At 36.7% G+C, this 27,798-nt stretch overlaps 1 protein-coding gene and 1 long non-coding RNA gene across 3 annotated transcripts; one reads left to right on the top strand and one right to left on the bottom strand.

Annotated features, from left to right (window-relative positions):
• The first annotated feature begins 162 nt into the window (after positions 1 to 162).
• Positions 163 to 13,246, top strand: LOC127522440 (thrombospondin type-1 domain-containing protein 7B-like). Its single transcript, XM_051912418.1, has 14 exons — positions 163 to 410; positions 607 to 761; positions 1,285 to 1,438; positions 2,294 to 2,432; positions 2,540 to 2,655; positions 2,743 to 2,857; positions 4,508 to 4,653; positions 6,995 to 7,169; positions 7,908 to 8,081; positions 8,433 to 8,528; positions 8,686 to 8,768; positions 10,358 to 10,550; positions 11,704 to 11,791; positions 12,134 to 13,246. Exons 2-14 carry the CDS (start codon positions 673 to 675, stop codon positions 12,210 to 12,212), a joined length of 1,647 nt encoding a protein of 548 aa, XP_051768378.1. The 5' UTR covers positions 163 to 410; positions 607 to 672; the 3' UTR covers positions 12,213 to 13,246.
• On the bottom strand, positions 7,974 to 27,482 carry LOC127522442 (uncharacterized). 2 transcript variants are annotated; one of them, XR_007932594.1, is made up of 6 exons: positions 26,893 to 27,482; positions 26,473 to 26,607; positions 25,792 to 25,914; positions 24,891 to 25,057; positions 24,691 to 24,778; positions 7,974 to 8,093 (listed from the first exon to the last, which is right to left on the bottom strand). It is a non-coding gene; the product is annotated as an uncharacterized LOC127522442 (long non-coding RNA). The 2 variants fall into 2 exon arrangements; XR_007932595.1 differs by lacking the exon at positions 25,792 to 25,914.
• Positions 27,483 to 27,798: the final 316 nt, after the last annotated feature.

A 27,798-nucleotide genomic window follows, 5' to 3' on the forward strand; every position in this document is an offset into this window, starting at 1 on the left:
TCATTTCCCTTTTCCTTTCCTTTTCCTCATTTTTTTTAATTTCCTTTGTTTTACTTTCCTTTTACCTACTTTCTTTCCTTTTTCATTTTCTTTTGCTTTGATTTACTTTACTATTTTGGTACTTTCACTTTATCTTTCCTCTTCCTTTCTCTTTTTTTTCCTCTTTCTTTTCCTTTCCTCTCTCCATTAATTTCCTCTTCCTTCCATATCCTTTGTTTCTTTTCATTTTCCAATTCCTTTTCCTTTCCTTCCCATTCCTCTTTCCTATTGCTATTTCCTTTGCCCTTTTATATCCTCTTCCTTTCTTTCCCCCCTCTTTTCCTCTTCCTTTTCCCAATTCATTCCTCTTTCTTTCTTGTGGTTTTGCCGCTGGTTATGTTCTGCTGATATGAATATCTACAAAGGCTCAGGTGAGTACCCTAGAGAATTGTGTGTGTATATAATAACAAAATATTTAAAAGTGTGTGTGTGTGTGTGTCCCTGCCTGTATAAATATTAGCATGTTATTTATTTCTGTTTATACTTTGAATACACAGAGATGCTCAAAACACACACTTGTGTGCATGCTGCCATAACTAAAATCATAGCTATCTTGTCTGTGATCAGGTGTCTGAGGTACTGCCCTGTTACTCAGACTGCAGTCAGTATGTGTGGGAAGTGAAGTCCCGCTCCATGTGCATCATAAAACCATCAAACAATCTCACGAACACTTGGCCGACCCAACCAACATGCGGAGAGGGTTTCCGGACCTGCAAAATCCAGTGAGCTTATCACAGTTAGTCTTTTCATGAGCAAATTATCTCTTTAGAAGTTTCATTAAAAATAAGTTGTGTCTCGTACTGAGAATGTCTTTTTAAAATGTCCCCATTCTGCCACAATACAGCAGCACAATATATTGTTTTACCTCTGTGGTATAATGATAAAATAGATCCTGTGTGCGTCACACAGCAAAATTGTCTCATAAGTCAGCGTTCAAAACCGAGGAGAGGTCACAACAGTGCCAAACAGATTCATGGGGTCATAACTCTGCTTCTTAAAGATAAGTGAGATCGTAACTCTGCCCTTCAGAATATAGTAAGGTCAGGGGGGATGATGGGATACTATGGGTGATGTTATAACTGAACAACAATGTTTTCTGGTTGTATTTATGCTCTCACCCTGACTAGGTAAAAAATTTCTTTGCATAAGCCGTGCCACAACCATCCTCAACATTGTCTGAATTTTGTCCTCTTTATAGTGTCATTTAAACTATAAAAATAACTTTTGTTTGTCTCTGACTGAAAGCTGCTTGAAAAAGGGAGGAGAAAACCAGGAAGAGGTTGTGGATGACTCACTGTGTGCCCAGGAGGAACAGCCAATCACAGCTGAGACCTGCCTACTGCCGTGCCCCGCCCACTGTGTGACATCAGAGTGGAGCCAGTGGACCAAATGTACCGTGGTCAGTTTGACTGATGGATGAATAGATGGAGGGGCTGATGAATGGATAATAAAATGTCAGGATGAAGGGAAGCTTGTCATGATGGGATGACTAAAATGAAGTGTTTATTACTTTAGTGAATATATTGCAGAGTGGATTTAACAAAATGATTGACAGTAGTGCTGAAACACAGTTTTATTATACTTGTGGAGTTGAACCTTTTAAAATTGTCTCCGGAAAATTAGCAAAACCTAACTGTTGGATGATGGACGGTTGAAAGCTCCCACAAGAAAAATGGGTTCATTAATGAGTAAATAACTCATATCAAAAAATGTCAAAAGGTGTATTGATTGGAATGTTCAAGTTTAGCACTAAATTTGTGAAATTATGTTGATTACCACTAAAAAGCAAACATTTTAATGGATGTCTCTAGGGTGCAAGTTACTGCACCTGAATAAACAATAAAATCCACACTGTTTTGAAGGTTTAGCCACATGACTTTAACATTACGCTTGTTGACATTACACACGTGGGGTAGAATCGCTTGCTAACCTGTGCAGTTATATTGAAAATATCCTAAAGCCTGTAATGTCAGCTTGATACTCAACTGTTACATAGAGAAAAATCCATTTAAATCAGATACAACCTTTTTGACTCCAAGGCCACTGTCCACAACAATATTAAAAGATTAAAATAAGTAACTACAATAATTGTAATTAAGATTAAAATACTTAAATTGTGGAGTTCCAGAAGTTTGGGGTTGAGTTTATATAGAGTTCTGTTGTACATGCGTTACTGTAAACACAATGAATGAGAAGTCCCCATTAGGATATGCAAGATTGTGTACTGGTGTGAGTGATGTCTGCATTCCTCCAGGATTGTAATGATGGTGATTTGAGATGGAGGAGTAGAACTGTTTTGAGGTGGCCAGAAGGAGACCATACCTGCCCTGATCTAAACCAGACTCAACCCTGTGTCAATATGACCTGTCTCAAATACTCCTACGTTTACTCAGGTACTGTAACAAATGTTCACACTTCACAATTTACAGATTGTCAAAAAAGTGTTCTGTCCACATTATGGAGTGCAGGGAGTGAATTTGTGTGTGTGTGTGTGTTGAAGACTGGAGTAGCTGTCAACTCAGTGAAAACGCAGTATGCGGCCGGGGGATTAAGACTCGACTCCTGAACTGTGTCCGCAGCGATGGAAAGCTTGTGGAACTGAGCATGTGCAAAGAGGTGACTGTTCTTTTCTTACTGGAATTCTTTCACAATAAAAGCTCTAATAGGAATCTGGCGATTTTATTGTTTTCTTCTCTTTTCTAGTTGGGTCCTTCACGTGGAAAGCTCTCTGCCCCCTGTGAGGTGGGCTGCCCTGTTAATTGCCTGATTACAGAGTGGTCCACCTGGTCAGAATGTTCACACACCTGTGGAAGCAAAAGTAAGATCTACAACTGATATGTAAGCAATAAGGTACGAGAGGCAGTGCTATATCATGATTAATGCTGCCTTTACGTGCTATTGGAAATCTGATAATTCCCCTTCTGAAGTCGTGATTACAAGCTCATCGCATTCAAGTTTTGAAATGGGAGGGCGTTCATGTGCAATTTTTACCTAGGTAACTCATATTTACGATAATTCCGAGGGCACGTGAAGGCAGCATTAGTCATGGCTGAAGGGCGTTGTTAGGCACGATGGAAAGATGTGCATCAATAAAAAATATGTATCAATGCAACTTTCATGAAGTTATGCTGCCTTCACCTGCTCTTGGTTACCTAGGTAAAAATTGCACATGAACGCCCTCCCATTTCTTGAATGCGATGAGCTTGTAATCATGACTTCAGAAGTGGGAATTATCAAATCTCCGATAGCACGTGAAGGCAGCATAAAATCACTAAAAGCCTTCCTTCCGCCGGAAAAAATAGTCCCTGACCGTGAACAGCAACAGAAGTTACATTATTATGCCATAAGATGGCAGCAAAGACTGTCTTTATGAGTGTGTCAGTCAGTAGCGAAGACTTTTACATTGAAAAGACTGAATTGTTTTGAACACGGAACAAAACGCAGCTGACAAATGCTTTGACTAACTGTTAAAAGGACAAGATAATACATCGGAAATTTAAACAGATTTTTTATTATGAACATAGGACTGACCTGAAGGAAAATGCTAAATCTGAATGCAGGTAATAAACTCGCTCACTTGATCTCTTTCTCACAATTCTCTTCTACATAATGCAATAAGCTTCAATGAACAATATCAATTGAGAACATATAGTTTACGTTGCTAAGAGTGGTTGCTAAGGGTGTTGTGTAGTGATACACAGAACCATTGGGTGAAGTGGTCATAGCCGTGTTTTATCGTGAATAAAACACAGCTGTTTACCAATCAGAATCAAGGACAGGAACTAACCGCTTTATAAATTATTATTATTATTATTATTATTTGAATAATAATTATTATAAAGGTTTAGATTTTTATAATGCTATAAACATTTTTATTATAACACCTTTTTTTCCTTTTTTGTGTGTGCTTTCCTTCTCAACACTGAACAATAAAAATAATAATAATTATTATTATATAATTAAATGATAATAATAATAATAATAATTCTTATTTATAATAGTAATTAATTATTTAATATTAATAAATACATATTTAGTATTGTTTAATTTTTTTATGAAAACATGAGGTACTTTCCTTTTCCAAACTAGCCAATAAAATCAACAACAATAATAATTATTGTTATTATTAAAATATATATATTTGATGAAAACATAAGTGCTGCTTTTAGTTTTAGCCTTGGCCAGTAAATATGAATCGAGAATCTTTGGAAAGATAGCACACACCTGTATGTTTACACCCTTGAGAGTTCAGTCATGCTTCCTTGAACTCGGCTATTGTTAGGGGCTTAATTAAAATCTATTATCAGTCTCATTTATCTCCATTCAAGGCTCTGCCAGTCCCGTGAGTAAACTCTTCCCAGAGCGCTTATTAAATTTCAGCACGCAAACTGTGCTCACACTGGACTTCAGGTCCTGATCCCACGTGTTTGTGTCTCACTTGTTGTGTGTATGTGTATGAATTTTCCAGGTCAAATGACACGGACCAGGGTCGTTCTGCAGCCTGCCAATGAGGGAGGTCGTCCCTGTCCATCTCAACTCTCCCAGACTCGCCCCTGTCCCATTAGGCCTTGCTACAGCTGGAGACTGGGGGACTGGAGACCATGCAGGGTTGAGGTAGTATTGATGCAGTGCACCTGATTGAGTTAAACCAAACAACAACTGCTGCTGCCTGCTGAGACATTGTCCTTTGCAAGCAAAAATGAACAGACCAAAGACATTCACATAGCTAAAGGCTACTGTTTCCATTAAACTGTCAAAGTGTGCACATCATAACAGGGATTCCCCTGAGCTCATATGAGATAAAGTTCTGTCTCATTCTTAGATCTTTATGTTAAAGGTGCAATATGTAAGAATTTTGCAGTAAAATATCCAAAAACCACTAGGCCAGTGTTATATATTTTGTTCACTTGAGTACTTACAATATCCCAAATGTTTGCAACTATTTGTAAATCATGAGAAAATTGCAATTTTAACCAAGGCTCTGGGACGTGTGAGGAGTCGCCTGTCAATTGTGTCATACCCGCGTTACCCTCGGTTTCCGGTTTTATTTTGTAGAAACCATGGAAACACCAAAGACGCTTTAATATTTACATGTTTTAATAGGCAAGGGAACAACTGTTTGGTTACATTTATAGACAGAAAACTAATTGTTGTTATATAGCTCAACACGTTTAGTCTTATTGTTTAAATCTAATTTTTTTTTTTTTTTTTTTTTGCAAGTACCATGCTTTACCATGCCTCAGAGAAAAACACTATTTTGTCAAGTAGCTAACATAGCATAATCAGATGCAGCTTTATTTTTAGTAACAGTAATACAGCATTTTCTCCATCATACAATACATTTTAAAATTATTTGCATGCCATTTATCAACACAAGCCATCCAGCATTTAATATGATATTCTAAAATCGATCTAGCTTACTGCAGTGTGCAACAAGTGTCTCACAGCAGCCGCCGAGCCAACGTACGGAGTAACGTTATAACATTTTCAACACACTCAAATGTATCTAATATAATAAACAGAGCTGCGTTACCTCATACTCATGACCGGAAAAGCGGAAGCGGCGCCGGCGACTGTGGCATAATAAAAGTTCCGCTGCTCGTGGCGTGTGTTGCGCAATCGCTCCAGCGGCCTCGTTCAGCTCCCACAACACTCGGTCCTGCTCTGCTTCATACTACAGTAACGTTAATAATCGCATCCATGAACATGATTTCTTCCTGAGTCCTATCCCAATTCTTTTCCACCGGCCGTTGAGGTGAAGACCACATGTCCCAAGATTCCGCGCTCAAACTTGGCTTCATCAAGCTACGCCTTTGTTTTGAATAGGCCTCTAGCGACCTCTAGTGGACAGAAAATATTACATATTGCACCTTTAAGCAGGTCAGCATAGGTGCGGCATTATAAAAGTAAACAATGCCGCTATAAAAAGTCCTATTTGCAGATGCATTTGTCACCTAATGATTCATTCAGCAGCTAAAAGTATACTTTTTTCAACATTGATAATAATAAGAAATGAGCACCAAATCAGCATATTAGAATGATTTCTAAAGGATCATGGAGTAATGGCTGTTGAAAATTCAGTTTTTTCACAATATTACTGTTTTTACTGTATTTTTGATCAATTAAATGCAGCCTTGATGAACATAAGAGACCGACCCCAAACTCTTGAACGGTAGTGTATGTCAAAAGTAAAATAACTTTTTAGGTTTAAAAATGTAAATATGTATAAAGTATAAATATAGTCATTTTTAGCTCTAAAAAGTATATAATTTTAGGTGTAAAAAATAAAATAAGTAAAAATAAACAGTAAAATGCATTTTTATCTGTAAATTATGTAGAAAGTATGTAAATATGTTAAAAAAAAAAAAAAAAAAGATGTAAATATGGGGAAAAAATAAATTAAAATTAATTTTAGGCGTAAAATATAGAACTCTAAAATATATAATTACAAATAAAAAATATCAAATTCATTTTAGGTGTAAATAAATACAAAAAAAAAATCCCTTGTCCCAAGTTTCTCTCTAGTAGAACAATTAAAGGTGGATTTTTATACCATGTCTCTACAAAATCACTGAAATAGGTGTCCTGAGCAATCAAACGTGTTTCTATGACAGACATAGGTTCTGTAAGCAGCAAAAAAAGAGTCAACATTCTTTTTCTGTTAATCAGAACACCGTCTGATCAGAAACACTCTCTGGCTGTGAATCATTTCGCGTGTTGGACACGAGCCCATGCGGAGGCCCCATCATGGTGTTATAATGAGCCAATTATATTATGGCTAAATCTAGAGTGGTTTCTTTCTACCCACACTTTCTAAATAACAGAACGATGGAAAAAATGGCCTGATCTATTTCAGCAGCACATAATACTTCTAAACAGCCCAATATAACATCATGAACATGACAGATGCAGTCAGCTCAGATCCTAATTCTTCTCTCTCTCTCTCTCTTTGCAGGGGGCCGACTGTGGCGAGGGAGTAAGTCGGAGGGAAATATCCTGTGTGGTGCACTGGGGTTCTCTCTCAGGTCCTCCTCAGCCCGTTCTGGTGGATGATAAGATGTGTGTAGGAAATTCACAGAGCAAAGTCAGTGAGATTGAGTTATTGCAGCCCTGCACAATCCCTTGTCCAGGTTTGCATCTCTTACACAAATACTAGCACAAGTACCACACTCAAAAGATTGGAATAAAGATTTTTTAATGTTTTTGAGAACAAGACTCTTATGCTCACCCAGGCTGAATTTATTTGATGAAAAATACAGTAAAAACAGTAATATTGCGAAATATTATTACAATTTAAAATAAGTTGTCTATTTGAATATATATATATATTTTTTAAAATATTCTATTGTAACATTATAAATGTCTTTACTGTCATTTTGATTGGTTTAATGCATCCTTGCTAAATAAAAGTATTAATTTTCTTTTCAAAAACTGTTTTCAACATTGATAATAATAAGAACTGTTTCTTGAGCACCAAATCAGCATATAAGAATGATTTCTGAAGGATCATGTGACACTGAAGACTTGAGTAATGATGCTGAAAATTCACAGGAATAAATTACATTTTAAAATATATTAAAATATTATATATATATATATATATATCACAATATTACTGTTTTTACTGTAGTTTTGATCAAATAAATGCAGCCTTGGTGACCATGAGAGACTTCTTTCAGAAACATTCAAAAAATCGTAATTATTCCAAACTGACCGGTAGTGTAGCTAAATAATTACCCTTCTTGATAATGATATTTATCTAAATGAAGGGTTAATTAGTAATGATTCAGCAGCTCTAATGAATCACATCTGTCTTGAAGGGCTCTTTGCAACCACTCACTGGCTGCAATTTCTCTCTCGTACATCAGGAGAATGTCACCTAACCAAGTGGTCCCCATGGAGTTCATGTCAGCTGCTGTGTTTGGATGGGCGGAGTTTTGAGACATGGGGACGACAGGCTCGTTCTAGAGCCGTTGTCGCGCAAGTCCCGGAGAACCAGGACTCCTGTCCCAGCCAGATGTATGAGACACGGCCATGCCAAGGTTTGTGGGAAGCTGTAGTGGAGTAAAACACCAAATTTTAGTTGAGTTTAACGCTTTTTTTTTTCATGAACATGCGCTACTTATTTTTAACATTTTGATTGACAGATATTGGTAAAGAAGCAATCTGCCACATTTAAAAGAACTCAATACTTGGACTTTTTTTGTTTTGAACAAATAAACTCCTTCCTTTGATTTGGCTTGGACAGTTCCAAGCTGTTGTTTTTCAGAGCTGTTATTTCCTCTCTGGCTCTTTGAGAAAACAGCTCAGAGGCTGAGAAGTGATAAACAGGAAGTGTTGTTCAGCCACTACACCAGAAAAGCACTCCAGTGTGTTTTCATCTGTTCTTCCAGGAGGAACGTGTCTTAGCTATGAATGGATGACCGGTGAGTGGAGGCATAACCGTAGGCTGGTGTGGTGTCAGCGCTCTGATGGAGTCAACGTCACAGGTGTGCGCTATTAATGTATTAAGTCTAAATGAGACTTATAAGAGAGCAAATGCATAGTCTTATTTCATAGCTTTTTTTAGTATTGGAAATGATGTGGAAAAAACACAACCATTAATTTTAATTTTAGCTTAATTTAATCAGTGTTCCTCTACATTAGGAGGCTGCGTCGCTCAGATTCAGCCATCTGCGGTACGACAGTGCCACCCTCCCTGCACCAAACCCTTCTCCTTCTGCACACAGGTAACACAGAACACACATGATCTGATTCACTACCTTCTGAATCTCACAAAGAACATGTCCTGGTCCTATTTCATCCCAAAACTAAAAGGAACAAAATAGCAACAGTAAAAAAAATTGTTCCTCTCCAGCCTCACACATGTTCCTCTCCGGCCTCCTCATTGTTATTGTCAACTAAAACTAAAACTATTAAAAATGTTTTTTTTTGTTTTGTTTTTTTGGTTAATTAAAGCTAAAAATAAAATAGTAACACTGTACAATAAGGTTCATTAGTTAAACATTAATGTATTAACTAACATGAACTAACCATGAGCAATGCATTTGTTACTCTATTTACTAATCTTCGTTAACATTAGTTAATGAAAATACAGTTGTTCATTGTTTGTTCATGTTAGTTCACAGTGCATTAACTAATGTTAACAAGATTTTAATACTGTATTAATAAATGTTGAAATTAACATTAACAAAGATGAATAAATGCTGTATAAGTGCAGTTAATTATTAGTTCATGTTAACTAATGTAGTAACTAATGTTAACTAATGAACCTTAGTTACCACCTAAGTGTTACCAATAAAATATTAAAAACTTAAATATTGAAAATGTTGTCTTAGCAACTAACTGAAGTAAAGTTTGAATTGAAATAATAAAATTACTAAAACTGAGGTCAAAAATATAGTTTATATAGGCCGATAGTTTAAAAACAGCCGATAGTCAGGGACGATAAATCAAAAGAGGGCAGGAAAATGCACTGCATTTGGGCTTTGTGTAAAGAAAATGCTGAGAAACCAGTTTGATGTTTAATATTAATATTAATTATATGAATAATATTCAGAAAGTTAAGAAATATTAATTTAATCTTCAGAATTTAGTTAATGTGTGTTAAATATTAATTTGAATAATGTGTTTGTTTATAACTGATACCTAGTTACTCTGAAACAAGTTGATGAAATGGAGAGAATAAAGTTTTTATTTGCATTTCTTTCAAAATATAGTAATTAAAAATATAATTATTAATTAGAATGAAATTATGATTAATTTAAAAGACGGTATAAAAGACAGAACCCCCAAACTATCGGTATCTTTATCGGTATCGGCAGATATCACTCTGAATATTCGGCTATCGGTATCGGTGGAGAACATATGGTTAACAATTTAATAGAAAAAATGTTATGGTGAAATATGATAGGGACATTGAGATTCACCCTATTGGTAATACAGCTGTTGTTACACAGTAGCTCTGGATCTTTGTTACAGCCTCAGTGCATGTATTACAATAATGTAACATGAATCGATATTCTATATAATTGATAATTTAGCAGTGATCGATATTCTTTTTTTTTTTTTTTTTATAAGGTAAGGAGCTTTGACAGTTGCTGAGTTTACTAAATGTGGTATCATTTGACTTACGACAGTGTCTCACTCTGTTATGATGAGATGTAAAACCCTTCATTATCACATATCACAACCTTATCTCACCCTCTAATGCCATGCAATTAACAGCTGTACGTCTCCATATGTAGAGCATAGCACATTTCAATATCCATCACGATGCCCCATCACTGATGTTTCTGTCTCTCTGTCTTTCTGTCAGAATGGAGTCTGTGGTTGTGAGAAGGGCTTCACAGAGGTCATGACCTCTCATGGGTTCCTTGACTACTGTACTAGAACCCCAGGGCTGGACCATAAGAAGGCAGATGTGAAAACCACTGCAGGCCGTCTTAGACCAGAGCACACTCGAAATAAGAACCACGTCAAGGACTGGGCGCTGCAGCCTCTTGGACCAGGTACTAACAACAACCATATGCTTTCCTATAGGGTACTGCAGTGATGATGTATTTCTGTAGACCAACCCAGAAGTTAGCATCACCCCGGTTCCCTTGACAAAAACCCAATAGGATTTTTCCATTGCTGCATAAAATAAGCTCTGTGACCAACAAAAAGTTTTTTTTTATTCTTACTCTTTTTGTTCTTAATGATCATCTCTTTATAATTTAACACACCTTTATGAATTTTGAAGCTTAAATACAATTGCCAGAAGTAAAAAGCTAAACGTAGGCTATAAACAAACTACACCACGGCACGGTCGCATGACTTCAACTCTTTAAGAAACATTTTCCCTGAAAGTTTGAAGTTGACTAGTGAGTAGATGTGTTCGGTGTGATGGCGTTTAATGTCTCAACTTCCTCAGTAGTCCCATTTAGACGCTTGTTAGCAACCCCCTTTTTTAAGACAAGTTAAACCTTTAAAAAACAAATGACTTGTGTATTTTACATATTATGATAAAACATGAAAATATCTTAAACTTGTGTTAACCACAGACCTTATTTCAGGCATTTAACCAATAACTCGTTCAAAAAACAATTGAACCGGAAGTGATAAAATGCTAAATGGTTTCTGGGTTTTAGCCTACAAATGTACGTCATCCCTGCAGCACTCTATTGGATGGATTGTTTGATTGACAGCTAAGGCTAGGACAAATAAATCGATGCATCGCAAATCGAGAAATGATTCTGGATCGAATGTAATGTGATTTGCTTGATTCTGAGCTTAGATTTTAACAGAAGATGGCACTGCATGCTTTAGAAACAGCCGTACTCTGCTTGCTTCCAAATCCTTACACACACCACTTTAACCTTCTATAAAATAATCATTCATAAAGTTCAAAAAGGTTGAAGCCATTTACAAAGGTGTTTGCAGTGGGCTGTTTACATTAACCTTGCGTCATAAAAGCATTCTGAGGTGCAAATACATTCTCGGACTTAGCCGAACGCACGAGCACTCTTCAGCGCTCTTCTTTGTGAGCATTTGAGTGTGCGGTTAAAAACTAGCCTAGAGCGCCATCTGCTGTTTAAAACTAGGCTCAGAATCAATTTTCTCAACCAGAATGCTTTGGTTACACCATGCTTTGTAAATGTTAATGTTTATTTTGTCTGACAGATGGCCGTGTCAAGTTGTGGGTATATGGGCTGATGGCGGCTGGGTTTGTTGTGATCCTTCTCCTAATCATGATGTCCTTCCTACTGTGGTGAGGCTGATTTTTACATGGCTGTGCTAGATTAATGTGCTTCATATCACTCTATGGTCTCTATCTTCTCACATAATAAAACAGCTGGGCTCCTAATCACCCTCCCGTCAGTTTAGTTTGCGATAATGACTGCCTGAATGAACATTACCCCATAAATAAACCACTGGCATATGTTTTTATCACAAATCATTTATGACTCCCTCGTTGGTAAATATCATAGATAAAACATGTATGTTCTGCACTCTAGTGGTGATAGTTTAAACTACAATAAATCATGATGCTAATTTTTTCTTAGGTGGTGGTTGTGAGTTTATAAATATTTAAACATGTTTTGCGTTTCAGTAAGAACCCAGAGGACAGTCCCAGCAGCAGTCCGCAGAAAGCACTGGCTCTGGCATATGATGGGGACATGGATATGTGAGTCCACCATGTGTATGCAATGCTAAAACATGCTCAAAACAGACATCTGGCATCCTTCAGGCCACATCATGAACTTTTACAGCAGCACACAAGCTGAGTATGACAAAGAGCCAGACCAGAGATGGTGTTGACTGGAGAACTGATCTTTAAACAGCACAAAAACTAAACAGGAGGCTATTGGGAGAACATGGAACTGCACTGAGGAAAATGTCATACAGCCGAAACAGGATGTGACATCATGTCTACAGTACCATAGCGTGATTGTCTGTTAGTTCATGAGGGTGCGAGGATCTGTGCGTGCAGGTGTGTATCTGTTAATCATAGAGTTTGTTTAATGCCCATTATGAGGAAATTGTTCTGTACATGTTAAAGGAATCGTTCACTCATAAAGGATTTTTTTTTTCACTCGCTCTCATGTCGTCCCAAACCCGTATTAATGTCTATCTTTTGTGAAACACAAAAAGAGGATTTCTAAAGAATATCTTGGTCACTCTTTAACATTATCAGTCGTTTGAAATTCTTTTATGATGCTTTTGCGTCTACTTTTTTCGATGCTTGGAGGTTTGTTCCCATTCAGTGCATGAAAAAGAGCTACCAGAACATTCTTAAAAACATTTAATTAAAATTCCTTTACGTTCCGCAGAAGAAAGTCAGTCAAGTGAGTTTGAAACTACATGAGACTGAGAAAATGATGACAGAAATTTCATTTTTGGGTGAACTATCCCATTAATGATCCCTAAAAAGGGATGTTTTCTGATGCACTACATTAGTGCCATCTTAAGTGCCATATTTATTCATTTATTTATGTTTTAAAACCTATATAGCCTTTAAAAATTGCCTCCCTATTTGAATCCTTTAGGTGTTAAACAACAGTCTTTTGATTTCACCCTGATCAGCTTTGAAGCATTTAAAATTCTTTGTTACCCCTGAAAAGGTTGTGACATGGTCTTTTGTAATGTGTTTACTGTGAATATTTTCTATCTGTGTCTTCTAGTGGTTTATAAATAAATCTGAATCTCAGAGAGGAGTCTTATATTTAAATAAGCACTGTTTCATGCTCTAGGACTTCATATTTCTGCTGCGTTTAACTATCTGGTTGCGCTCTTTTAGATTCCTCTCCATCTTTGCGGTTCTGGAACAGTGCTGCTGTCATTTCTGATCAGTATCAATACACTGAGCCAACTTCTATGGGTCAAGCCCAGATTGTCATATTCCTCTCATGAATTATAATTAGAATGTGAATTAGTTACAACAGATGAGATCAAATGAGGAAAACGCAGGTGCTGCACAGCTGCATGTATTTGCAAGGGCCTGTAGGTGGCAGTATGATACTATGATAGAAATCACAATTATTTGAGGTTTTTGGTTCTTGTATGCTGATATAAAGCTCTATAAGCATACAATACAATATCAAGGACATCACAAGACAGCATCTGAGTTTTAAGCATTAGTAGCCATATATATATATATATATATATATATATATATAAAGTTTGAAAAACTGTATGTTCTTCAATAAAAACGTACTGAGGGGGTAAAATTAAGAAGTCATTCATTGCAGCTTACAGTTTACAGATCAGCTTATAAACTCTTTCTGAAGTTTTACAGAATTACAGTATACCAATAAAGGTATAATTATTTCAAACCTATGTGATTTCCGTGGAACAAAAGAATGAGAAGTTTAACAGAAGTTTGAGTTGCTTCCATACAATGATTTCTCAACATTTTGTTCGTTGCTTGTTCATATTCACACTAATGAGACATGCCGTGACAGGTTTGACGTCAGTGACAAAAAATCTAAATGGATATTTAAAGTTTAAATAGTGCACAAACATGCTTTCATTTTTGAGCAAACTGTTCCTTTAAGGGCGCTTTTACTCATAACACGTATCTTGGTCTGTAGAGGCTGAACATAAAGAAAAAAAGGGAAAAAAAGAAAAAAACTTGCAGTCTTTTTAGCATCTGCATGCTGTTAAATACTCGAATGTTGGCATAAATTCATGCCAAAAATTTAATCAACAAATGTGATTGATTTGGAGAGTTTTTGATCGAGCGCAAGGCATTTGAGTGAGTTTTCTTCATGCCTCGCTTTGCATCAGGTCACTGATAAGGTTTTCCAACAGCCCAGATTTCGAAATTGGATTCATTGATTTACAAGAGGAGGTAAATGACTTTTTACTACTCTCAAAGGAAAATATTGTAGGTTATTTGGACCTTGAATTATTTTCTGTCTAGCTAAATTCAGCCCAAGATGATCAAATTACCCATTATAGGCAAATGGGCGGCCCACAGCAGCAGTCTTTTTGCATCAAAATGTATTTTGTCTCTCACAATCTGGTTACCTTTGAAGGACGACATTAATTTTACATGTCCGTTTTTGCAACACTGGATCAGCCTTTTTTGTAGATATGTGGTTGTTTTAGACAGAGTTTACTAATTTAATTTAGTCTTCGGTCAAACAGACCTCTCATCTCCTCATTCCTCCACTCTCGTACCTTCTTCTCCCCTCCCCTCCTTTTCGCTCCTCTATCAGTGAAGAAGTGCATTAGAGAGCTCTCGTTCTCGCTCGTGTCTCTGTGTGCCTTATCAGATGAGATAAGCTTGAGTGCTGAGGTTCTAATAGGGTTCCAGCCCAGTGGGATTCTCCTCACGTGCCCAGAGAACAACAAACACATACATCACTGCACCCCGAGATCAGCACCACGACAACACAGACGCTGCCCAAATCAACCACATTCTTAACCATCAAGATCCCAGTTTACTGAAAGCACCTTGAGATTGCCAAGAGGTTGCACTTAAACTGATTTTTCTGATAAAAACTGCAATTTCGATTTAAAAAGCAATTTAAAATCAAGGTTTGTTGTTTGTAGGGCTGCACAAATAAATATAAATATTAAATCAAGAAATATTGCTATTTCACAAGAAATATTGTAATATTTCAATGTAAATTTAAAACTATAATTATTACTTTAGATACTAGAAAGTACAACTGTAAAATTACAAAACTAATATTTTTTGATTGTAAAAAAGTAGTAGGAATATTCTTCAAATTATCTCATTTTGAATTCCACAGAAGAAAGAAAAGCCATACAGGCATGAGGGTGAGTAAATGGCAGAATTTTAATTTGTGGATGAATTCTTCCTTTAAAAACCTGGCATATTGTTTTAACCTTTGTTAAAAACAATAGACCTTCGTTCATCTTCGGAACACAAATTAAGATATCTTTGACAAAATCCGATGGCTCAGTGAGGCCTGTATTGCCAGCAAGATAATTAACACTTTCAAATGCCCAGAAAAGGTACTAAAGACATATTTAAAACAGTTCATGTGACTACAGTGGTTCAACCTTTAATGTTATGAAGCGACGAGAATACTTTTTGTGTGCCAAAAAAACAAAATAACAACTTTATTCAACAATATAGTGATGGGCATTTTCAAAACACTGCTTCTTGAAGCTTCGAAGCTTTACGAATCTTTTGTTTCGAATCAGTGGTTCGGAACATGTATCAAACTGCCAAAGTCACATGATTTCAGTAAACAAAGCTTCGTTACGTCATAAGTGTTTCGAAATGTTTCGAAATTTCAATGGTTCACGTGACTTTGGCAGTTTGATACACGCTCTGAACGCGTCTGAGTCGTTTTTTTTTTTTTTTTTTTGGCGCACAAAAAGTATTCTCGTTGCTTCATAACATTAAGGTTGAACCACTGTAGTCACATGAACTGTTTTAAATATGTCTTTAGTACCTTTCTGGGCATCTGAAAGTGTTAATTATCTTGCTGTAAATGAAGGCCTCACTAAGCCATCGGAGTTTATCAAAAATATCTTAATTTGTGTTCCGAAGATGAATGAAGGTCTTACGGGTGTGGAACGACATGAGGGTGAGTAATTAATGACAGAATTTTCATTTTTGGGTGAACTAACCCTTTAAGCTAATCACTTGCCAATGAAACCGATAGTCCCGTCCCTAAACTCACGCTACTGGTTCACTCAGTATTGCTGTGTTGGACTGGACAGAATGAACACACAAACAATGTTTTGAAGAAGCTACACTGGGGACAAGTGTTTTACATCCAAAACATCGACCAGGATTACAAAGTCTCATCATGCTTTCCATAATAAAACAAAAAAAAAGTCTGACTCGGCAACAACAAGCTTTGCCAGACACTTACTAGAGGGCAGCTCACCTTTCAAATATTAGTAAACGATTATAAAACACAAACACTAAGCGGAAGGCCAGTAATGAGAAAGATAAAAGAAAGTGGCAGTGAAGAAAAAGAAGAGTGTTGGAGAAGATAACTCCCGTCTCTTCATTACTCCCTTTTCCCTTCCATTAAAAGCTTTTTCCAGCTCCTCTGCCCCCGGCTGAAGACTCTGAAGAGAAAGTGTAATTGTGCATGGGAAATTAAGTCTGCGACTTGCGACACTATTTAAAATACTGAGTCCCCAAGGGTAAGGAAGTCTGCTATAAAATGACAACCAGTGTTGAGGAAGCTACTTTAAAACTCTAGCTTGTCAAGCTTCAAGCTCCTCTTGACTTATTAAAGCAGTAGTTCACTCAAATGAAAATTCTGTCATTATTTACTTACCCTTATTTTGTTGCATTACTGGCTTTCTTCAATGGATGGATAATATGGCAACTGTTTTGTATATAATGAAACTGAATTGAGGACTCTAAATGACAAGAAAACACCCTAATAGTATTGTAAAAGAGGTCCATATGACTCATGAACTATATATACTGTACTATGAAAGTCTTCTTAAGTCATATAATAATCTTGATATCTGCTCATACAGATCTCTGAGAAGTAGAGCTTGTGAGAGAAATAGCGATGCCCATTCGCAAATGATTCATTCTTTTGAGTTGGACCGTTTCAATGAATCCGTTGATCCATTTCACAAAACCGGTCTATATGATTAACTTGTGAAACGGACTAATCCCATTCCCAGGTTCAACTCACACTGCCACTTCTCTCATGAGTTAGCTCAAGAACCGGATCAGTGAACGAAACTCTCTTTTGATGTAGATCTGTTCAATGATTCGGTTGATTAACTGCACAAAACCGGTCTAAATGATTTGTTTATGAATTCAACTCATCTGATTCTCAAGTTCAACTCACATTGCTACTCTTCTCATGACTCGAGAACCGGATCAGTGAACGAATTGCTCTTTTGAAGTGAGAATCGTTCCTTTGATTCAGAACTTTTTACTGAATCAGTTGATCCGTGGCTGCATCAGAAATCACATACTTCCCTAATTTATAGTAGGCGTGAAACAGTATGCGACAAGAGTAGTATGACAAAATTCACAGCGCTCATAAAAGAGTAGGCAAAAAGTACCCGGATGACCTGCTTCTTCCATTGAGATTCTGAAGTGTGCATACAATGGACACTTTATTATTCCATGAGGCCACAGGAGAGGATTTCTGAATGGCAGTGAAGTGACGCAACTGATACTGGTAGGTCACATGACGGTGACAAAATGGCAAATATAGAGCATCCAGATTACATTCATACTACACACATTCATAGTATATAGAACATACTTTTTAGCGGTCGCAAAGTAATACTTATTCAAAATATGTATCTATTCAGAGAGTATGCGATTTTGAACGTAGCCCATTTCATAATATCGGTCTAAATGATTCATTCATAAATCAGAACGATCTGGTTTCCGAGTTCAAATCACATCATCACTTCTCTTATGAGTTGACTCGAGAAAAGGATAAGCGAACAAATCGTTCTTTTGATTCAGATCTTTCTAATGAATCCATGTCGTATAATGACTCATTCATGAATCGGTCTGACCCGGTTCCTTGAGTTCAACTCACATCGCCACTTCTCATGAGTTGACTTGAGAAACGGATCAGCGAACAAATCATTCTTTTGATCTTTTCAATGACATGGGTAATTATTGCTCAAAGCTTGTCTGAATGATTTATTTACAAATTAAACTCATCCGTTGCTTGAGTTAAACTTATTCTCTCATGAATTGTTCTTTTGTGTCAAATCTTTTCGATGAATTAGTCAATCCACAGGTCTGAATGATTAATTCACAAATTGTACTGACCGGTTCTCTGGTTTAACTCGCTGACTTGAATCTGCAACAGCAGTTAAAATGCCTACTGGAGGGGAAGATTGTCGTATGACTTGGAATATACTTTTGTGACACTTTATAGAGTAACTATTACTTATACTATCCTTACTCACAGTCACGTTTTTTTTTTTTTTTTTTTTTTTTTTAGTAAGTAAACTACCGTTTGACTGAAGTCTGATTGCTTGGACCTTTGTCAAAGCCATTGGTGGGCTTATTTAAACACAAAGCCAGCTTTTTTTTTTTTTTCCATAGCTGAAAAAGAGGATGTACATCATCACATTTTTTTCTGTAGAAGTGTGACTCATGAAGCATGAATAAGAAACCTCTTATCTTGATGACAGATTGTTTTAAAACTGCTGTTTTCTCCTCCAATCAAATCTCGCATTTGTTCACTGCGGTAATTTTAATCAGTTAGTCTGGCGGAGGCCAACATTTTCCCCTTGGGATCAATAATTGTATTGATGACAGTCCCGATAGAGGCAGTTCAAGCAACTTGTCTCTGCAGAGCCACATCGATTTCATTTTCTGCAATCCATTCGAATCAGGTGGCTGCCAAACACCATTGTGTTTCACCTCGCACCGGACAGGCATTATCAATCACACACAGAGAATGGCCTGTCCGATCAGTCCAGAGTTATGTGCAGTCGCTCTTTCTCAGGGACATTGTCCCTGGCCTCCGCTCTTGAGAGATGAGGTTCACTTGGGTGCTTTACACAAATGCCGACAGGTTGCAGTGCAGCTGTTGTGTGTTGGCCATAGGCAGAAGTGTTCAATCTCTTGATGTCAGACTTATGCAACATGTGATGGTTGCAGAAGCTTTTGTTGTTGTTCTTGTTTTGAGGAAGCTTAACCTGTACTAATTAGATTAAACTGGAGATTAGGGTATTTGTTGACTTGTAATAATATAATCCTTCTTTATCAGTTGCCCACTTGTATTGAAATTGTGATATAACACATCCTTTACCAAAAGCACTGTTTCGGTACCATGGTGCAGTGATGGTATCCAGTGATGATACAGCGGTACTTTATATACCATGGTACATACTGAATATTTTCATTCCAGTGCTATTTTATTATTATTTATATACTATTATAGTATTTTTAATTTTTGATTTAGCTTTTATTTTTTAGATTTTCAGTTTCTGTCAGGGCCACTATCGTCAAATATGATTGATAATTGCATAGAGTTTGTATTGGCGGTATGATTCTGTTCTGGGCAAGAACGCCTAGCATGGATGAGAGCAGGGAGAGCAGCAATAAGCCCCCTTAGGGTAAACAGAACAGAACCAACATATGCAGATATAATTAATGTCAATAATTTAACATGTACACATTTTTCAAGAATTAGTCTGATTCAGGGGAATCATAAGGCCTAATCCTGACTGACAAGAGGAGGAGCTGGGGATGGAGGAGGGTAATTAACTCCTGAGAAATGCGATAGCTACTGATAATACTGAGGAGCTTATATGCTGTGATAGACGTCGTATTCCTATAGGTAGACGTGAGTCACCTGGGAGTCAGCTGATGCGAGCTTGACTGACGTGACCTGCCAGAACTGACGTTAACACTGGATTTTCATTAGTAATTTTGTAATGTGCCTTTGTCATTTTTATTTTTTTAAATATTTCTATTTAGCTTTATTTTTTTTTATTTCAGTTTTAGTAATTTTAGTAGTTTTAATCAGTTATTTTAGTATAATTGATATATTATTATAGTTTTTGTTAAAATTTTGAACTTTTATATTTTCTGTTTTCATTTCAATTTTAAAGTTTTAGTAATTTTGTTGTTTTTTGTCCTTTTTATTTTTATAGTTATACTTTTATTTTTATTTTTTTAAATATGTCTATATAGTTCTTAAGTTTTAGCTTATTTAGTTTTAGTTATTTTAGTACTTTAACTTAAACTAAATGAAAATGAGAACTGTTGCTTTGGCACATAGCTGAAATGAAACAAGTTTAAGTTTTCCATCTAATATTTATGTTTTGTTTTTTTGTTTTTGCAACATCAGTTATATGTTATGAATCCATTTTTGTCTGTTTCTGTACCACTAAATCTGGACATCACTGTGGTTATGTACCATACAAACACTTAACAGCTTTCCTAAACTGTTTGCAACATATTTTCAACAAAACAAATTATTTACTCGTACTAAGTATCCACTTTCCTAAGTATGATTTTTCATATTTCTCTTATCGTTTTTGGTTTAACTTCAGACATGATGAAACTGTCTACTGATCCTTATTAATGGACTTTCTGCGGTATCACAGCCCCTAGGCAATAGAGGGAACTCATATGCAGCACTCAATGCCACATGAAGTGTTTCACGTATAAAATTTATCGCCGGACTGCCTCTTTGTCAATAATACCTGCCAATGTGAATGTCAGGGCAACGCATGAGAATCCATTAGACACGGCAGCAGTAGACTGACCTGTGGCATCGCATTCAGTCACTGTAGCCTACTGTCATTTCTTTTGGGTCTCCAAAGAGATATTCGGGATGGAGTGTTAACCCTGGATCATAAAACACAAGAGACTGCCACGGGCCATTTTGACATCAGCCTCTGATAAAGCTCCTCAAACACGTGTAGCTATTGTGAAAAACCACAATCTGCTGTGAAAAGGTTTTGGTGGTTTTGGTAATTCTAAAAAAACTTTTTGAGAACATGTTCAGGTCATATGTCACCCTAAAATTACAAAACATAATTAAAAAAATGATCTTGCATAAACGAAAGCGCTGATATATAGCATGCTAATTTTAATTTTTGTATTATAGTAATAAGAATCTAATGAGATTGAGAATAAAAGGTGTAATAAAATGTCCAGACACACAACAGTCAGTAAATGTCACTGAAAATAATGATAATAATGTTTACTTAATTTACTTTATCCTTTGATTTTGGGGTGAAATGTGGCCTGGACAGGTTGTTGTGTGATTCACCTTAAAATGTTTCAGTTCTGCTGCTGGGAGTTTGAAGTGAGAGCTGTATCCTAATCTTAATTAAAGGGCTTGATGGCAAAAGGCAGGGCTGAAAAATCCTGCAAAAACAGATTCATTCACAAGGAGAGAGAGGGAGGGAGAGAGAGAGAGAGAAGAGAGAGAGACAATAGGTTTCTAAATCCCATGCCGGATTGATCTTCCAGCTTGTGGTGTTGGGAGTTCTGTAATTATGGCTGAACTGAGTCCTTGACCCACTTTTGCAGTCTTATCTCTCTCGCTCTTTCTCGTTTTCTTTCTTTCTATCTGTCTTTCTCTCATTTCGTCTCTCACTCCGCATTTTTCCTCTCTCTCATGCCATCTTTCTCCTGCTCGCTAAACTGCTGAAGAAGTGCATGCGAGTAGAAACGGCCGTGTAGATGCTGTTATGTGAGACGGAGATGGCCGAGTGCCCGGGGTGTTTAAACTGTGAGAGCTTGCTCCAGCGGGGAGAATTACTCTCCTTCTCTCTCTCAACACCACATTTGGCACCTGAGGCCTGCCCTGGCAAAGCACCTCATCATCCCCCCCAACCCACACACAATTCAGCATGGCACTGCAATCCGCTCAGTAATGCGGGACCTCAACCACAGCTGGCTGCAGGGAACTGTTGGCCATCTAATATTTCATTTGATCCATTTCTTGCTGAGATGAGAGTCGATAGTCTCGCTAAGGGCGATGTTTGGTGGTAAAGATGTTCTCTTTTAATACTACACGGCAAATGTGCCGAGACTGAAGACTCAGCTCATCCTTATTCCGGCCAAAGCAGGCCGTGCTAAAGGGGTGAAACGGTTGAGTTTAACTGTCAACTTCATTTCACGTGTTATATTGGATAATTTTTATGGCATTGCAGAGTTCATGATTCAGAACAGTGTTGGAAAAAGCTTTATAAAAGACCAAGGTGTCCCACTGTCTTCTTCGTGTTTAGTTTTTGGTGAATGCATAGCATCAGTTTGAACTGCAAAGGTGAATCTCATGAAAACATGTCCAGGTCACGTTTCTTCAGTTCAAATGAAAAAAATATATACTCTACATATGATAAATAGCATTAAAATTAGCATATTAAATATTATATATAAATATACTTTTAAACTAGTGTGTGTGTGTGTGTGTGTGTGTGTAAGTGTGTATATATACAGTTACAAGAAAAAGTATGTGAACCACTTGCAGAATCTGTGAAAATGTTAATAATTTTAACAAAATAAGGGAGATAATAAAAAATGTGTTATTTTTTTAGTACTGTCCTGAGTAAGATATTTTACATAAAAGATGTTAACATATAATCCACAAGACAAAAAAAATAGCTGAATTTATTAAAATAACCCCATTCATAAGTATGTGAACCTTTGATTCTTAATACTGTGTGTGGTTACCTGGATGATCTACGACTGTTTTTTTGTTGTGTGATGGTTGTTCATGAGTCCCTTGTTTGTCCTGAGCAGTTAAACTGAGCTCTGTTCTTCAGAAAAAAATCTCCAGGTCCTGCAGATTCTTCAGTTTTCCAGCATTTTTTGCATATTTGAACCCTTTACAGCAGTGACTGAATGATTTTGAGATCCGTCTTTTCACACTGAGGACAAGTGAGGGACTCAAACACAACTTTTAAAAAAGATTCAAACATTCACTGATGCTCCAGAAAAAAACTGAAGAATTTTTGGGACCTGGAGATTTTTTCTGAAGAACAGAGCTCAGTTTAACTGCTCAGAATAAACAAGGGACTCATGAACAACCATCACACAACAAAAAAACAGTCGTAGATCATCCAGGTAACCACACATTCCCAGGTAACACACATAACCACAAGAATCAATGGTTCACAAACTTTTGAACTGGGTCATTTTAATAAATTCAACTATTTTTTGTCTTATGGATTATATGTAAACATCTTTTATGTAAAATATCTTACTCAGGACAGTACTAAATATAAAATAACATGCATTTTGTATGATCTCTTTTTTTGTTAAAATTTTGCACATTTCCATAGATTCTGCAAGTGGTTCACATACTTTTTCTTGCAACTGTATATATATATATATGAATTTATATGATGAAAATAATATTTTTAGTTGTTATAGCAATGAGAACTATGGAGGCTTGTTTCCTCCACTGAATAAAAAATAAAAAAGGTACAATTGCGACTTTTTTCTTGTAATTCTGACTTTTTTCCTCAAAATTGCATGGTAAAAACTCACAATTACGAGTTATAAAGTCAGAAATGCAAGACATAAACTCACAATTATGAGTTATAAAGTCAGAAATGTGAGATATAAACTCACAATTGCGTGTTATAAAGTCAGAATTGCGAGATATAAACAAAATTAGGAGTTATAAAGTCAGAATTGCGAGATATAAATTTTGAATTACGAGTTATAAAGTCAGAATTGCGAGATATAAACTTTGAATTACGAGTTATAAAGTCAGAATTGCGAGATATAAAATCACAATTGCAAGTTATAAAGTCAGAATTGTGAGATATAAAGTCGCAATTGTGTTATAAAGTCAGAACTGTGAGATGTAAACTCGCAATTCTGACTTTTATTCTTAGAATTGCGAGTTTATATGTCGCAATTCTGACTTTTTTCTCAGAATTGTTTATATCTCGCAATCACGCAATTGCGAGTTATAAATTCAGAATTGTGAGTCATAAAGTCAGAACTGTGAGATAAAACTCGCAATTCTGAGAAAAAAAAGTCATTCTTTTTTTCGACTTTAAGTCGCCATTGCAAGTTTTTTCGCAATTGTGAAGGAAAAAAGTCTGAATTGTGAGATAAAAAGTCACAATTACCTTTTTTAATTTGTTTATTTAGTGGTGTAAACAAACTTCTATAGAGAACAGTCTTATTGGTCTTTTTTTAAGCAAAATATAATTTCTTATTTCTTTCTTTTCTTTTTGGGATGAAATCACCCTGGACATGTTCTTGACAGGTTTCACCAGTAAACAATATTCAGTTATGTATAAAACATGTATGTATTTTTCACTCTAGAGCATTCTAACTAACAGATTCAGCAGAGTTTCTGCATTCAAGTTGCCAAGGTAATCAACAGGCGAAGACTGCTCAGCTCCAGGACCCATACATCACTGTCACCCCACCACTCCTTTTCATGACAGCCATTCTAAAGCACTACCACGGCTCCTCAACCAGGATGCTAATCACATATACACCCTCCCTCTACACATCCTGAAAAAAAATGGTGATGAATGCAGTTAACACATCTGCGGTATCTCATAGATATGGGACTCCAGTTGAGGGCTGGTATCAAAATTTTTTGTTTAGTCCCTCTATCAAGCTTGTTTGCATACAATGATTTTATCTCACAAAGAAAGTCATATGTTTCTATAGGACACTGAACCAGCTGCAAAATGAGAGCCAGTTGTAATAAATGGTTGGAGTATTTCCCATCGTCTTACCTAAGATAATGTTGGCTGGGTCCATTTTGACTTTAATGATAAATTTCTCGCGATGTTCCTCAGTTGTAAGTTGCTTGTATGAAATCATCTGCAAAATGAATAAATATAAATGTAAATGACAATACTGGCCCTTCTCTCTTCATCCACTGGGTCTCATGACAGCATAAATGTTGTTTAAACAGCATTGGAAGGAAAAACACCTTGCGGTTTCCTCTGTGTGGACACTGACAGCACCATTTATTCTCTTCTGATCGTGCTGATACGACGGCTGATGTTACTGCTGTTTTCAAGGCATCATGCAAAATTCCTTTGCTAGGAAAAAGCACCTTGGAGTGCAAGTCCATCCGGAGAGATAAAGACGCCTGGGCTGTGGGAGAGATATTTCCAAAGTCAGTTACATAGAATATTGGTTTAATTATATTTTTCAGTGACTACCACAAATTAACAAAGACGTACTAACCATTGTGATCACTTTATAGAACCTTTTTTCTTTACTGACATATTTCTCTTTATTGATCTATTTAAAATGTAGATCTATAGGGATGAAAACATATTTACGCTGTATTGTCATGCTCGTAAGAAATTGCTACAAGAATACTCTAATTGTTAAGATAAGTGTTTACTTTTACAAATTAATAATTACAACTTAAGAGTACTTTTGAAGATGATTTAATTATTTCTATTTCACAGTGACAGGCTTGTATTGACTAGGAATGAGTCTCGTGCATCGGACCGGCAATGTTCAAGTTTATTTAAATAATTTATTAATTATTATTGAGCTTCTTGTGGAAATACAATGTAATTCTAAATCAATCAGAGCATCAAGGAAATGCCACTTAATTAATCTTTCCGCTTCATTAGATTTTCCGATCATAATTAAATGATTAGTAGATATGAACTTTGTATTCAAGCATTCCACTCATGCATTTCTCCTCGCTGCCATGATCTCATGTGATTGGAGGGCGATTGAGAACAAGAGCTCGAGTGTTTCCTGAAATAATATTAGATAAAATTTGAGTGCGTGTTTTGTGTGAATGCGAACGAATAGAGCAAGTGTCATATTCTCTTGAAATTTCAGGGAATATTGCAGGGTAATCTCACCAGCCTGGTGCTTTTGTAGCCCCCTTCGAGCTGTTCTGCTCTCTCCACAGAGACACTCTTAGCTTTTCCCGTTCCTCTTGCAGGGTTTCATGTGCACCGGAGTATGCCCTGCAGCCGCGGTGTCTTAATGTCACAGGAAAATTAAAAAACTTCTACCTTCGCCAAGGGCCTGAATCTTAATATAGACCCTTGCTAAATCCAATACACTGGAGATTATGACCGGGTGACAGGGTCAGTAAGTACTGATTAAAATTGAGGTCAGTAAAAGGTAGCCTTTGAAAAAGAGTGAAGAAGGAGAACAAAATACTCTTCTGAGGTGCTCCTTCAACACACGCTTAAGGCTGCTCTTATGTGAAGCGCTGTGGTGGAGCTTGCGTTTCATTTCTATTTCATGCAAACCAGACCTGTAATAATTGCTCAGACATATTTTGATGTCCTCTCTGGTTATGTTGTTACAAAAACATTTTGATCTTTCTAAAATATTGTAGGGAATTAATCATTGAGTGATAGTAAAGCTAGGGTCTTAGCTTTTCCTGCCTGGACAAATATTGGATGATGTTTGGCTCAATAAGGAAAACACACAATTTAAATATTTTCACAGCAGTCAAATTAGGCATTGCTTGTGACATCGTCAATAAGTATTGGTGTTAGCATAGTTAAACTTTTTAGTGTAATGATTACCTGTGAAAAGTCACTGATGGCTAATGACCTTCCATAAATAGACAATCTGCAAACACACAAGGGTGCAATTTCCTCCCAGATATACAATCCTACTGCTTTTGTTGAGGCAATAAGTCTAAATGAGGTTACAGCGGCCTGAAAATAAAAGAATAAGGTAAAGAAAACAGATGACAGATTATTTAACAAACAGCAATGTTTAATAGACACTATAATGAGGAGATAACCATGAATGTACCTTTGTTTACTCATTCAATCACGGTTAAACTACTATTCATAGCCTACTTTTTAACAAATATTGTGTTAGAGACTAACTAACAAATTGGAGAAAATAGCACTGAAGATAAAATATGTGACTATTGTTTGATGACTAACTGTTTAGACCCTCAAATTAGCCTTGTGTGTTACCGAAGTAGTTTTCACCTCAGATCACAGGGAGGCTTGTGCAGTAAAACAGCTTTTCATCCGCTCCCTCCCTCACGCGCCCATGAAACATGCGTTTCCGCTCAGTGGTTTCTCATTCCAAAAACACAAATTTAGATATAAGTACAAAAAGAGCTTTAAACCGCGCTGTCAACGGCGGAGATGAAAGGGAGTAAAGCGTCGAAAGCCTGTCAAACCGTTGACATTCCCACGTTATCTGCACAGCGCGAGCTGCTGGAAGCGCGGGAATCGCGTGTCTGCTGACCGATTCGCCGCCTCGCGCTCCCCTCCTTTTTGTCCTTTCTTCTGACAAGCAGTGGGAGAGAACGGAGAAACAGACAGACGATGATGTGTTTTTCTTCTTCTTTTTCTATTTCTGAGGCGAAATAAGGATAATTTCTTGGAAACCCAACACAAACAATGTAGTTTTGTGCGGCGCTGTGTGTCTGTACATTTTCTCTGAGGCCTTATCATTAAGGCTAATGTTGATTAACTTCTAACAGCTCTCTTTCTCTCTCTTAAGCTGTGTGTGTTTGGAGTTTGGCAATACATTCCTCCTAATTAAACCAATGTTTTCGCAAGCTTTTGTGCTTTTGTTGATAATTATGTGTTTTTGAAATAGCCAGCCTGACAGAAGTCTATGAAATATCTCTGTGCAGACAGGCTTCAGAATAGGCCATATCTGCTCTCTCTCTCTCTCTCTCTCTCTCTCTCTCTCTCTCTTAGAATGGGATATGTACACAGCTGGCATATGCTGAAGACTGGTGAAGCATTAAACCAACCTTTATAAAATGTTATATCACTGCACACATTCCTGGTACTTTTCACCTCAATAAATTTTCAATGGTCACATAAAGGTGCCGGCAGCACAGGTCATCTCCTGAGTGGGTCCGACATAAAATGAAA

This window comes from Ctenopharyngodon idella, chromosome 11 (genome assembly GCF_019924925.1).
Source record: "Ctenopharyngodon idella isolate HZGC_01 chromosome 11, HZGC01, whole genome shotgun sequence".
NCBI classification, from domain to species: domain Eukaryota; kingdom Metazoa; phylum Chordata; class Actinopteri; order Cypriniformes; family Xenocyprididae; genus Ctenopharyngodon; species Ctenopharyngodon idella.

Coding starts and splice junctions, on each gene's coding strand:
- LOC127522440 (XM_051912418.1), top strand. CDS start 673: ATGTGCATCATAAAACCATCAAACAATCTCACGAACACTTGGCCGACC. Junction 2,433..2,539: donor ATACTCCTACGTTTACTCAG/GTACTGTAACAA, acceptor TGTGTGTTGAAG/ACTGGAGTAGCTGTCAACTC. Junction 10,551..11,703: donor GCTGCAGCCTCTTGGACCAG/GTACTAACAACA, acceptor TTTGTCTGACAG/ATGGCCGTGTCAAGTTGTGG.